General features: G+C 35.8%; 3 protein-coding genes across 6 annotated transcripts; 1 reads left to right on the forward strand and 2 right to left on the reverse strand.

The window, feature by feature from the left end:
- Positions 1-542: 542 nt before the first annotated feature.
- On the reverse strand, positions 543-2,455 carry LOC123213046 (mitochondrial intermembrane space import and assembly protein 40 homolog). The gene is made up of 4 exons (XM_044632376.1): positions 2,278-2,455; positions 1,713-1,744; positions 1,502-1,627; positions 543-911 (listed from the first exon to the last, which is right to left on the reverse strand). Exons 1-4 carry the CDS (start codon positions 2,378-2,380, stop codon positions 729-731), a joined length of 444 nt encoding a protein of 147 aa, XP_044488311.1. The 5' UTR covers positions 2,381-2,455; the 3' UTR covers positions 543-728.
- Positions 2,456-3,763: 1,308 nt separating this feature from the next.
- Positions 3,764-9,719, forward strand: LOC123212791. Of its 4 annotated transcripts, none has more exons than XR_006501614.1 (10): positions 3,764-4,153; positions 4,344-4,578; positions 4,661-4,747; positions 4,883-5,052; positions 5,996-6,153; positions 6,920-7,097; positions 7,233-7,827; positions 8,265-8,377; positions 8,491-8,685; positions 9,049-9,190. XR_006501614.1 is itself a non-coding variant. In XM_044631984.1 (10 exons), the coding sequence occupies exons 1-10, from the start codon at positions 3,930-3,932 to the stop codon at positions 9,615-9,617; spliced, it is 2,235 nt and encodes a 744-aa protein (XP_044487919.1). In that variant the 5' UTR covers positions 3,768-3,929; the 3' UTR covers positions 9,618-9,719. The 4 variants fall into 4 exon arrangements, 2 of the variants coding, with proteins under 2 accessions (XP_044487920.1, XP_044487919.1); XR_006501615.1 differs by having other exon boundaries at positions 3,765-4,153; positions 8,578-8,685; XM_044631984.1 differs by lacking the exon at positions 8,491-8,685 and adding an exon at positions 9,387-9,719 and having other exon boundaries at positions 3,768-4,153; positions 9,049-9,292.
- An 85-nt stretch (positions 9,720-9,804) lies between these two features.
- Positions 9,805-12,618, reverse strand: LOC123212793 (G patch domain and ankyrin repeat-containing protein 1 homolog). The gene is made up of 4 exons (XM_044631989.1): positions 12,345-12,618; positions 12,191-12,244; positions 10,895-11,017; positions 9,805-10,034 (listed from the first exon to the last, which is right to left on the reverse strand). Exons 1-4 carry the CDS (start codon positions 12,402-12,404, stop codon positions 9,906-9,908), a joined length of 366 nt encoding a protein of 121 aa, XP_044487924.1. The 5' UTR covers positions 12,405-12,618; the 3' UTR covers positions 9,805-9,905.
- Between the last annotated feature and the right edge of the window lie 102 nt (positions 12,619-12,720).

Raw genomic sequence — 12,720 nt, forward strand, 5'->3', positions numbered from 1 at the left:
CAAATGATAAAATCAAAGTAAAAAATAAATTAAATGATAAAATCAACATCCAAGACAATGAGATTGACAAGGGGAAAAAATGAAAATGATGCTTTCATCATCACTTACCAAAAGGAGCTATCCATAAGGAGACCGAGAGTAGAGAGAAAAATCAAAAGAGACCAATGTGTGACAAGAGTTTTTCAACCATAGTCTTTATATGGTTAAGGGAAATTTTTACTTTAGTCCTTAGACAAAATGAAAATCATAAAATCACTCTTAAATATATATCAATTTAACCTTTGTACAAAACAAAGGATACAGTATCACCTATAAATGGTTCATTAGTCAGTTCATCAGTTGACCCAAACCAACCCCTTCACTGAGTCAATGTCATATCCAAATATGAAAACCATGCTCACACTACATCTCACAGTTCTTTAAACAAATTATATCTTGCCCACGGGTGATAGCATTTCTCTTCTACTTGTTCTGTGAGTTCAGAAAAATCCGAACATCTTATATTGAATGAACTACATTCCATAATAAACACAAGATGTCAATTGATTAAGGGTTTGAGAAAGCTCCCAAGCATGAAATCTTTAATCAGTGAATTGGTTAATGAGTGACCAATGCATTTTCTAACCACTTAAATCTAAGGTTTACATTATGAAAAATCTATATTATATAGTTTAAGGGAAACTAGAAAGGGTGAAAAAACTGAAAATGAAGAATCTTTTATCTTCTCCCTAAAGCTTGGGCTTTGGACTCTGCGGATTCGCCAACCATATGGGTGGAATAATTTTTCCAGCTTGAGGTGGCTCTTCCTCTTTCTTGACTTCATCTTCTTCTACTATGTCTTTAGAAAATGCATCAGGGTTAGCTTTGATACAATTCTGCAAAGCCACAAATGGATGCACACAATCTGAGCCCTACATCAGAATAAAATTTCTGTCAATGCTTCTTCAAACATCTTTTAGATGCAAAATTACAATAATATTACACCATATGAAAGCAACCATTTTTTTGCTTCTTTTGTTCTTTCTTTTAGCCGTATTAATATGTTTGGGGGATGATAGCATGATACAAGAGTCAATACCAGCAAATGAAGAAAACAATGGTGTTAAATTTCGTGGATCAAAGGAAGTCAAAATAATAAAATATATCAAGTTAAAATGGTTCCAAAATGGTAAAAAACACTCCAAAGTTCATTTTCTCTTTCACGTTCTTGCCGATCAATGAATAAAACCATAAGCAAAATATTTCCAAACAGTGCAGGTCAGAAAGATGGACGCGATATGCTAAGTATAAGGCTTCTCCAAAAAATGGTATGTGCCATGGCCAACCTCATGCTGCAACAATACAGTATAGGTTCTCATTTCATCCTTTTATCAATCCAGGTCACACTACAAGCTTGAATGCCATTAGAAATTGGATAAATAGATAATATAAGAATGATAATTCTACTAACAAGAGTTGACTCTGGTTTTCATACAAGAATGAGAAATTTCATTGTAATTACCTTTTCCTCAGAAGTAATTTTCAAGAAGCAGAGAAAAGCCTCTGAGAACTGTTCCCCACATGGGCCACTTCTCAAGTCAGCTATGCAAGGGCACTCTAATGCTTTCTGAGCCTTCACATCAAGAGACTGAAAAATCCCAGGTTCAACTTCTTTAGTAGTTATTTCAAAAAAGAAAAAAAAAAATCACATTAAATACAAAGAGTAAACTAACCTCATTCTCATCATCACCATATGCAGCAGCTTCTGTAAAAGCACATAGTTAGAGAACACAGCAACAAGTAAGAATTCGAGGGAAGATAATAGAAAAAGAAAAGAACACCTAGAACCAGAAGAATAGCATAGAATTGCATTGCCCCAAAATAAAAACCGTCTAACAAATGGAAGAATAAAACCATATGAACAAACAAATCTTATTAATTCATTTATTCAAACTAAAGTGACAGCATGTAATTAGATAATATAATTTTTATTTTTTCTCTCACTTCAAAATCAGTTTATGAATAAGTTGGTAAATTTTGTTTATACAAACAGTATTACATAAATGGAAATCCCCAAAGAGAACTACACAAAACACAAATAGACTGGAAATTAATTTGATGCCACCGCACATACATATGCACCCATGTGAATATTATGAAGCGAATTATCAAAGAGTCATTGAAAGAACAGGAACTAAAGTTTCATTTAGACTTTTTCACAAACACCTAACAAACATGACTCCACGCTTCTATAGTTCATAGAAAAGGCTGCAAACAAAGAGGACTAGCAAAAACAACCAGCAAGAAGCGAGTCCATGGAGGTTGCAGGTGGTGGTGATGATGACGAGTGTTGGGGTTCAGATCGAGCTTCATCAACTGCCTCGCTTTGGACTTGACCCATGTTGTTGGCGATACCCAATGAAAGTTAAATGAGCGTTGAGATGTATGAAATTATACACAGAGAAAAAGGACTATTTCTCACCTAAATGTTACTTTAATCTCAAAACTATATTCACAGCAGATAAAAAATCCAAACATCCACAGGTTTACAACACAACTTGACGCCCTCAATTTCGCATCCCTTGTAAAATTATGAGTCTGAGTCAAAATAATGGACTTCGCAGGCCATGCCAAGCCATTAAGGTCCTACACAAAAATAATAATAATAACAACTAAATAAAATAATAGACCGACTCATTAAAACAAGAGAACTGTCCTACTTAAGATCCAGAAAGACACGAAATAAATGAAGGGAAAAGGACTATGTCCCACCCAAGTATTACCCTTATCGCAAGGTGTATCCACTCCTGATAAAAAATTTAAATATTCACTCAAAGTTTAATCTATTTAGACCTATTTATATATTTTTTGTTAAGATTAAGGGGTAAATTTATTATTTTATTAATAATATTAAATAATTAAAATTTTATCTCATTTTCTCCCTTTTAATTTGAAAAACTAATATTTGTCTCATGAATTAAATTTTAAAAAATTCACTTTTCCTCCTTGAAATGCAACTACTTTCTCCAACAACAACAAAAAAATTTTCATCCAGATGTCGACCACCTCTGGACGATGATCGTCGTCCAGATCTTTGGACGATGAAACGTCGTCTAGTCTGGATGACAGAGAGTCGTATGTTCTGGACGACGTTTCGTCGTCCATTCTAAACGACAAACGTCATCCAGAGAATGGACAATGAAGGTCGTCCAGAATGAACAATCAGCATCGTCCAGAGAATGGACGATGAGCGTCGTCCATTCCAATGAAGGTCAACAAATGTCGTCCAGATCTAGACGACGCTCGTTACTCTCCCTCCAGCTACGTCGTTGCTGGTGATTGGAGGGAAAGTAAAAAAAAAAAAATTGAAATTTGGGGGGGGTGAAAAGTCACTTCTCAAAGTTCAGGAATGGGGTAAAAGTTAATTTTTAAAATCAGAAGGGGAAAATATGATAAATTATATAACTTAAATATAAACAGTAAAATAACAATTTTTCTCTTATATTTAACGGAATACTTAATGATGATTTAGAGATAAATTGATATTTAAGGTTTTCATTAGGGATAAATATACTTTTGAAATAAAACTAAAACTTGATAGAAAATAGTCCTTTTCCCAATAAAAGAACCTAGATTATGCCTGTGTCTTGCCATGGCACAGCCTGTAAAGGCCTTAAATTGGCGGGCCATCCCCCGAAACAGCCCATGTGCCGTCTCGGTATTGGGCGAGCCTAAGTTTGCCTTCCCATAATTCACGTGTTACATTTGTAATTTCAATATTCAAAATAAAAATTATAGATACACAAATAAGTAACTGCTCACGAGAGAAAGGAGCACCAGAAACCAGCAAAGATAATCCGGGAAAGCTTGTGCTTAAAGTGATGATGGAAAACATCTAATGAGAAGTTCATGAATTTTTTTATCAGAAAACCTATCAAAGATCGCAAAGAATGGAGGGAACAGGAGGTGGTTCTACCGCTGTTGCTAAGAAGGGAGTGTTGGAGAATTTCATGTTAAATCATCAGAATTCATTGAAGTCTCTGTTTCAGCGCAAGAAGAAATCCCAATCTCCATCTCATTCACCGTTTAATGATGAAGACTCTCCTACAATCTCTCCCAAACACATCCCTCAGCTCTCTGCTATTGCCAACTCTGTCATCGCTCGCTGTTCCAAGTACCCTCTTTTCATATTTTTTAATTCTAGATTTAGGGTTCGTAATTCTGTCGTATATTATGAAATTAAAAATTTAGGAGGTGTTGATTGATCAATGTTTGAACCTTGAGAAGATCATTAAGATGCTTAGAGATAAATTTGGTTTCGTCCCTGATAATATTGATATGTTAAATGCTCAGTTATTTTGCAGGATACTTAAAATCTCTACTGAAGAATTGCAGCATCGCTATGACATTGAGCTGCCTGAGAGTGTTAAGCAACTTTTGACATATGCGCTACATTTTGTGGAGTTCTGCTCATTCCAAACACTCAATGTGATGTGTAGAACTCCGGATTATTTGAGTGATCCGAATTTCCGCCGTTTAATGTTTGACATGATGCTTGCATGGGAGGCACCTAGTGTTGAGTGTGAATCAGATAATAAAGTGAGGGAGTCAATTGTTATTGCTTATGCCATTTGTAGGATTTAGGCTTGATTTTGTTGCTTTGAATTCTGTTCAACCGTAGGAATCCCCTTCTTCCAGCAATCACGAAGAAGAGGATGAGGATGGGCCATCGATATTTTCTTCAAGTTCCACAAATATGGCTGTTCAGGTTCTTCTAACACCATCTTCCCTTTTTTTTAAAGATAGTTTTGCATATCAAGGTGTTAATGCAGGGAAGTGATAAGTATTTTAAATCCTAAGCGTAAGACAGTTGTATTAAGTATTATTATATACTCTCCATCAGGTTGATGACAATAAAACTGTTGGGCCAGAAGCTTTTGCACGTATAGCTCCTGTTTGCGCGACTGTTGCAGATGTAATTACTGTTCACAATCTTTTTGAAGCACTTACAACCTCTTCAGGCTTTCGTCTCCATTTTATCATATTTGAAAAGTATCTTCGCAGCCTTGACAAGTAAGAATCGCTCCTTGATCTTTGTCAATTCTATAAACTCCAATTCCATAAGTTTTTGAGAATAATGTGTCAATAAGGCAATGCGGTGTCAGGCTTGTTAATGATTTGGATGCAGTAATTCACGCTTCACTCCTTTCTGCCTTAATATTTCTCATAACATTTTTGGAAATTGCTTTCCTATTAATTTTGTATCACTATATTTACTTACATGCAGATTCAGAGCATTCTGTCTCTACATTTTTTAAAAGCTCTTTCGAGTTCATTTACAAGCTATATTGTTCCACAAACTTATATAATTACATTGAGATCATTGTTTTGCTGCATCTTTCAGGTTATGAAGAAGAGTGCACTTTAAATTTCCTTCATATTTGTAAGTGAAGTAGTCATCTTAATTAGGAAATGAGAGGATTAGTATAATATGCCCAATTTCAACTGGGATCCAATTATAATCCTTAAGTTCTTTCGTTTACTAGTGAGAGTCTAAATTATGTGCAATGGTGGAAATTCTCAGGCTGCCAAACCCAAGTACACTATATTGACTCTTAAGGGTTATAGTTTTATCAAACGATGATAAAGGTTGGTGTATATTCAGCCACTCTCCTAAGACCTTGATTTAGCAGGACCAATACTTGATAATGACCTTCAGTGCATGTAAACCTTTTGTACAAATTGAAGGTTAAAGAATGTTCTTCAAGAAAGGCATACCCATTGCTCTTAGAGCCATAATCTAGGTGGTATATATGGGTATACAAAGAAATAAAAAGAAAGGTATTCCTAATTGCACCATTGCATCATATTTTGACCAAAAGAGTGCAGATATCTAACTGTATTGTCTTTTTATTTTGTATTATTTTTATTTTCCTGATATTTTTACTATATTCTTTATATAAATCAAAATACTTCTTCAATAGTTATAGGTATGTGTCTCTTTTCTTCTATGCAGGGTTATTAAGTCTGCAAAAAGTGCATTGGGGTCTTCAATTGCCAATCTCCATCTAGCTGCCAACCTTCAGCTTGATGAGGGGGAGATCATTCTTGATGTTGATGGTTCTGTTCCTACTCAACCAGTTCTTCAACATATTGGAATATCAGCCTGGCCTGGTAAGTCATTGTTTCTTAAACTAGGTCCCCAAGGTTGAAGACTTGTTGTCCATGTTGGTTTATCACTATAAACACTTATAATAGTTGTTTAGATAGTAACTTTGTTTCTTTTGGTGCCATAAGGGGTGTAATTGAGCTGAGCTGAGTAGTGTTTGGCTCAAGCTCGGCTTGATTACTTTAAAGCAAAGCTTGAGCTCACCGAGTTGGTATAATCTCAGCTCAAGCTCGAGACAAGATTGGTTGACTTGAGCTTAGCTTTATCTCGGCTAAAAAATTACAATTACCCCTAAAGTTTTAAATTATTACATTTAAATCTCATAATTTATATATCTATTAATTACCCCTATATTCAAAGCCAAGAAAAAAAGGTTTTAGAGGTGTAAGTGTAAGATTAACTTTAAGGGTCTTATTGATATTTTATTTGAGCTAAGTCATGGGCTTGCAAGGTCATCCTGCTAGCTATCCTCAAGATTGAGCTAGGCTTGAGAGTTGAACTCAAGTGGGTCAAGATTGAGCTAGGCTCGAGATTAGTGAAGCCGAGCCTGAGTTGCTCGTGACTTGAGTTACCCCTAGGCGCCATGTTTTTATGCTTTAATTCTAATTCTTTGAGGAATTCTTGGTTAGACTCAGTACAATGTAGTCACCACTCTCCTTGGCTCAATTGAAAGAATCTGATGACATGCTTCAATGAATTTTTTTCTTCTCTATTCTTTTTTTTTTTCAAACCTGGATTTCTGCTCATAATCAATGGTTTCTGTTTGTGAAGGGCGGCTGAGTCTAACTAATAATGCTCTATACTTTGAATCGTTGGGAGTTGGTTTGTATGACAAAGCTGTTAGATATGATCTGGCGACTGACATGAAGCAGGTCTTAAAACCTGAACTGACTGGACCACTGGGTGCACGTATATTTGATAAAGCTGTGATGTACAAGTCAACAGCAATGTATGTTATCTGACAGTATAATGTCTTTCAGATTGTAAACTTGTATAACTCATGGGCTCACATTCATTTTTTTATTTTCTTTTTGTCTTGATGTGTTTTTTAACTTACTTTAAATTTATTTTTATGCATCTACAGAGAAGAGCCTGTTTATTTTGAGTTCCCTGAATTTAAAGGCAATTCTCGCCGTGACTATTGGTTGGATATATGTCTGGAGATCCTGCGAGCACACAGGTTTATTAGAAAAAACAACTTCAATGACACTCAAAGATTGGAAGTAATAGCAAGGGCTATGTTAGGCATCTTCAGATATCGTGCAGTTAGGGAAGGTTTCCACATCTTCTCATCCCAGTACAAAACATTACTTGCTTTTAATCTTGCTGAAAGTCTACCGAGGGGGGATAGAATCTTGGAAACTTTGTCTAGTCGCTTGTCACTATTGAATGTTGGTGGTGCTCAACATGATATGGCTGTGAGTCCACAGGCAAAACAAAAGCTGAAGCAATTCCCAGTTGCTATTTTGACACTGAGTCAACTTGGATTCATTTTGAAAACAGAGACAAGTCTTGATTCAGAAGTGACAATAATTGGAGATATGTGTGTTGGAGAGACAAATCCTTTGGAGATAGCAGTGAAAAAGTCTGTATTAGACACAGGAAGGGTTGAAGCTGCGCAGGCAACTGTGGACCAAGTGAAGGTGGATGGAATTGACACAAATGTTGCAGTAATGCAGGTGGATTTAAAATAGCTTCTTGTTGAATTTTGTTTTTATTGGCCAAAATAATTTAAATCTGCTTGAATTATAGATTTGGAATCTTTTTGCTCAGAAACTTTGTCCATTTTCTTCCCTTGGTGGAAGAAAAAGGAGTCTTTTGTCTCTCTTCTTTAAGAAGAGGCCCAGATTTATCATCAGATCTTGAATATGTATTTTACTTGATTAAAATTTGTAACCTTTGGAGTATTGGACGTTAACATAGTGAAATTAAGCTTCTAAAGTGCACTGTCAGTGTTTAAAGTATCATTATATCTTTATTTTTATTCCGAGCACCATTTAAACAAAAGAGGAATTTAATTTCAGAATATCTTCATTTACTGTGTAGAGCTTATGGGATGAAATATTTGGGTTTTAATTTGAATAATGACTAAGATTGTTCCTTCTTTATGGTGCAGGAATTGTTGTTCCCCATCATTAAAATAGCTACCTATGTTCAACTTCTGGCCTGTTGGGAAGGCCATTTTAAATCAACAGTGTTTATGGTGTTGACCTGCCTTGCTATTTCAAGGTAAGCTGTCTTTGGCTGGCATCCTTATCATCCTTGGTTACAGGGTTGTTTACTATCTACTTTATTGTTGCATATTGATGGCTTCTGAACAATATTTATTTGTTTCAATGTAGCAAGTTATCAAACAAGACTAGCCAATCCCAACTGGATAAAAACAATAATTGCTTAACAAGTCCAAAAACCGAATTATTATTTTGCAGAAACTGTAGATATGTGGATGTTGAGTTGGTGGCTTGTCATTGTAGAAAAATGTAGAATTTAAGTGGATTAATCAATTAAATAATACAGGAGAAGATGGAATAACAGGGGTAAGTATTTTTTGGGTGTTTTGACCTGTAATTATTTCTTAAATTGTCCAGTAGATGATCCTTAGCTTCCTCCTTGTGAGCAAGCTTTTTTAGACTCTTTTGTCCCTCAATTCTGTTAGTTTCCTTGAAATATTATACTGTTAGCTTTTCTTCTCATATGATTTAGATGACAAACATGGAGATTCGAATGTTAGCTTGGATGATAGCTCATGTAAAACTAAACTCATAATTAAATTTGGAGGAGAATTAGCCTGGGCTGTCAGCTTGGAGCTCTGTGTTATCTTGGTTTTCACTTTTCTGAAATTTTAAGTTCTTGCGAGATTAGACAAAGCTGTTGAATACAGCTATTAATTTCATGTACAGGGGATGGATCAGTTATATATTGGCATCTATTTCAGTATACCTGGCAGTTGTCATGCTCTGGCGTAGGTATTTTAACAGAGGAAAACCATTAGGAGCCCTCAAAATTACTCTACCCCCAACTAAGAATGCAGTAGAACAGCTGCTGTCATTACAGGAAGCCATCACTAAAGTTGAATCACTAATTCAAGCTGGAAACATTGTTCTTCTCAAATTAAGAGCTTTACTATTTGCTGTTCTTCCCCAGGTATACGGATGTAATATCATTGTTCCACCATATATAAGTGTCTATGCACATATTCTTGCCATTCCATTCGACATTAATTTTTGTTATTCTGCAGGCTACAGACAGAGTTGCTCTACTGCTGGTTTTCATAGCTGTTGCCTTTGTATTTGTGCCTTTGAGATACATGATCATGGTAGTGTTTCTAGAGGCTTACACAAGGGAGATGCCATATAGGAAAGAAAGTAGTGATAAGTGGCTAAGGCGGATAAGAGAGTGGTGGTTCAGGATTCCAGCAGCTCCTGTTCAGATTGTTAAACCTGACGATAAAAAGAAAAAGAGACGATGAATACTGCCAATGAACATTCAGTTGTAAACAACTAGTTACAGTTGATATCTCTTTAATACTGAATTGTTCTATCAATATTCAGTGATCCCCTTGTTTTGTCTACATCTTTTTCTCCGATATTTTTCAGTATGAATCTTATCATGCCACTCAGAGTTCTGAAAGAAAAAAATGGCAATATGAGGTGATATGGATACAAAATTTCTATCATATTGAGTAGTACAATGCCCAAAAATAAAGGGCAAAAATGAGTGTACAAGAAGAAGTCTAAAGCCTGTACAAATCTCATTGTCAAACATTATCTGGCCAGAATTCCCTGCGAAATGCCCGTTCAAATTCCCTTTCCTGCAAACATTGCTCTAACTCCTGCATCTTCCTAATCCTTTTTGATGCCTTGGATTTCTTAGGAGGCGCTTGATCCTGCAATTTATTGCAAGGACATTACTAAAATGCAGCAAAAGGCACGTGATAAGATCATTGTTAGCAAAAGAGAAACCATCAGAGCACATGTATCACACATTTTATAACAAATATCTTCCTTACATAGACATATATGCGGTGTAGGCAAACATGTCCAATAGTTTGACAAATCACTGTCAGGGCTGCAATCGAGTTGGGTTGAGTATTAGACTCGAACTTGGCTCAATTGACTGTATGCAAAACTCAAGCTCAACAAGCTCGGGAGTTGCAAGCTCAAGCTCTAGTTCGTGCTTGAGATAGGAACTGCCATCTCAAGCATGAGTCGAGAAATTACATTAAAACTCATAACCTATATATTTATCAATTACCCCTATAATTAAAATAAGGGTTAGATTTTAAAAATATAAATGCGAAATTTTAAAATTTTAGAGGTTCATTTATATATACTTAAGTTAAACCACGTGCTCACCAAACTGAGCAACAATGAGCTCAAACTTGACAATAATCGAGCTAGGCCTGACTCGTTTGCAACCCTAATCACGGCTAATGTGACATTAGGGATGAGAAAACAATGACGTTTTTAATGGTTTAAAATTCTAATTAGAGATGGTTATTGATGGTTCGATGATTTCGATTAAAACAGTTTGATTTCAAACATACAAATAGATTTATTCTAGCATTTTTCTCTAATAGTCATTCTTTGACAATATGAATTTATTTCAAGAATTCAGGGGCCAAGGCCTCATCTCCTTTCTGACACTTATTTTCACTTTTTTCGTTGAAGTTTTTACTGTATGATAAAAAGAAAACTCAAGAAAAAAATAATTAAGAATACGGCAGATGAAGTCATCAGCACTCACCTTGTCGTTTTGGCATTCTGAAGTGGGAGCTTTGAGAGGCTTTGGTACTTTCTTCTTTATTTTTTCTGATCCAAGACCTCGTTTATTATTCTTCAAATAAGCTTTTACCGGCTCTAACCTACCCTGTTAGCCCCATAAGCTAAGAATTTAGATTGAAACAAGCATAATATTATCCATTAAAGTGCACCCAAAAAACACAAATTGCCATTATAAACAGCCACCAAGGACAACACCTATACATTTAAGAAACGCAGCACAAAACATACTACTCTTCTTCAGCAAAAACATCGAGATTCAGCTCGAATGAACTAACAGAATTCCATTCGATTTCAATACAATCCACAGCACTTATTAAACATCGATTCCCAAAAAATAAATATATCAATAAGTGAGATGAATGCCCTACCTTTATGATACCAACGTTGGCCTCGATTTGTCTGTTGAGGCACATGCTTAGGCTAGACATGCCAAGGAACATGTTGGCAACTAGGAGACCCAAAAGGAAAAGCTTGCCCCGGCTCCAACCCATTGTGGCACAATTTGAGGGAAACACCTTACAGCTAAGTTGAAAGTTTACCAGCTTGGATAGGCCAAATGCAAGAGAGCAGGGCATAAACGGTTTTTCAGTGATGCCTTTATTTTTCAATGTTACAAGTTGTTGACTGAGCCAGTAAAAACTCCAGCAGAAAAAGAGAAAAATTAGTCAAAATGACTATTTCATTCCTCATCTTTCCCTTTGTTAAGTTCTTAATATATATTTGCAATTCCTGATTTGTTACAAAGTGATGATTGGAAAGAAAAAGTGAAATAAAAAAATAAAGGCCCCACTGAAAAACTGTTTATGCTGTGCTCTCTTGCATTTGCCCTATCCAAGCTGGTAATCCCTCAACTTAGATGGAAGGTATGTCACACGAATTGTGTGACCAAGGGGTTGGGCTAGTGCAAGCTTTTCCTTTCAAGTCTCTTGGTTGCCAACATGTTCCTTGGCATGTCTGGCCCAAGCATGCGAGACGCGCCTCAACAGACAAGTCAAGGCCTGTGTTTGTATCACTTGAAACACAATTTATTTATGTTCTTACAACTAACCTAATTATATCAAAGTTGAAACTTTTCTATTTTCAAATTTCAGTAACCCTGAAATCCCCAAAACGCAACTAAGCAAATTTACATTCTTAACTGGAATTCCCCAAATTTCACAAAAAAGTTATAGAACCAGAAAAAAAATATATGCAACAGAAATTAAAACACGAACAAGAACATAAAACTGGCAAAGTAGTCTGCGTTAATTGAGCTAACCTGCTGAGAAATTCCAAGCCCAGTTCCTTCTTTCCACCCGTGTTTCTTCAAAAGCTGCAAAAACAATCAAACCCTTGAATAAACATCTCAAAGTTCTGCATAAAAAAGGCAATTTAAACAAAAAAAAAAAAACCACAAAGTTATATTCGAATACCTGAAAGCCTATATTGGATGAATCAATAGCCGTTGATGATCCCAAAAACTCCTCACCCATAGCTTCCTCTCCCACCGAACAAAACCCTAAATTCCAGATTCCAATCCAATCAAATCAAAATCAAATTTTGACCTTGCAGACGTTTACTGAATCATCAGCCCTCGGATATAAATTTCCACGAGCCCTTGTCGGTTGAGAACTCGTCTTTGGGCTTCAATGGACAAGAAAAATGCCATAACAAAAGGCTTGACCCCTCAAGGTTTTTTGAGCTGGTAAAAGACTATTTAATCTCAGGACCGGCCCAACAGTTTTTATTTTCCAATTGGACGACATGTCGTTTTCGTTTCTCGTCTACCTTCCTAAATACGCACGCATG

This window comes from Mangifera indica, chromosome 4 (genome assembly GCF_011075055.1).
Source record: "Mangifera indica cultivar Alphonso chromosome 4, CATAS_Mindica_2.1, whole genome shotgun sequence".
Lineage (NCBI taxonomy): Eukaryota > Viridiplantae > Streptophyta > Magnoliopsida > Sapindales > Anacardiaceae > Mangifera > Mangifera indica.

Coding starts and splice junctions, on each gene's coding strand:
- LOC123213046 (XM_044632376.1), bottom strand. CDS start 2,380: ATGGGTCAAGTCCAAAGCGAGGCAGTTGATGAAGCTCGATCTGAACCC. Junction 1,745..2,277: donor CATGGACTCGCTTCTTGCTG/GTTGTTTTTGCT, acceptor GTGCTTTTACAG/AAGCTGCTGCATATGGTGAT. Junction 1,628..1,712: donor ATGGTGATGATGAGAATGAG/GTTAGTTTACTC, acceptor GGGATTTTTCAG/TCTCTTGATGTGAAGGCTCA.
- LOC123212793 (XM_044631989.1), bottom strand. CDS start 12,404: ATGGGTGAGGAGTTTTTGGGATCATCAACGGCTATTGATTCATCCAAT. Junction 12,245..12,344: donor CATCCAATATAGGCTTTCAG/GTATTCGAATAT, acceptor TTGTTTTTGCAG/CTTTTGAAGAAACACGGGTG. Junction 10,035..10,894: donor CAGAATGCCAAAACGACAAG/GTGAGTGCTGAT, acceptor AATAAATTGCAG/GATCAAGCGCCTCCTAAGAA.
- LOC123212791 (XM_044631984.1), top strand. CDS start 3,930: ATGGAGGGAACAGGAGGTGGTTCTACCGCTGTTGCTAAGAAGGGAGTG. Junction 8,378..9,048: donor ACCTGCCTTGCTATTTCAAG/GTAAGCTGTCTT, acceptor TTTCATGTACAG/GGGATGGATCAGTTATATAT. Junction 9,293..9,386: donor TATTTGCTGTTCTTCCCCAG/GTATACGGATGT, acceptor GTTATTCTGCAG/GCTACAGACAGAGTTGCTCT.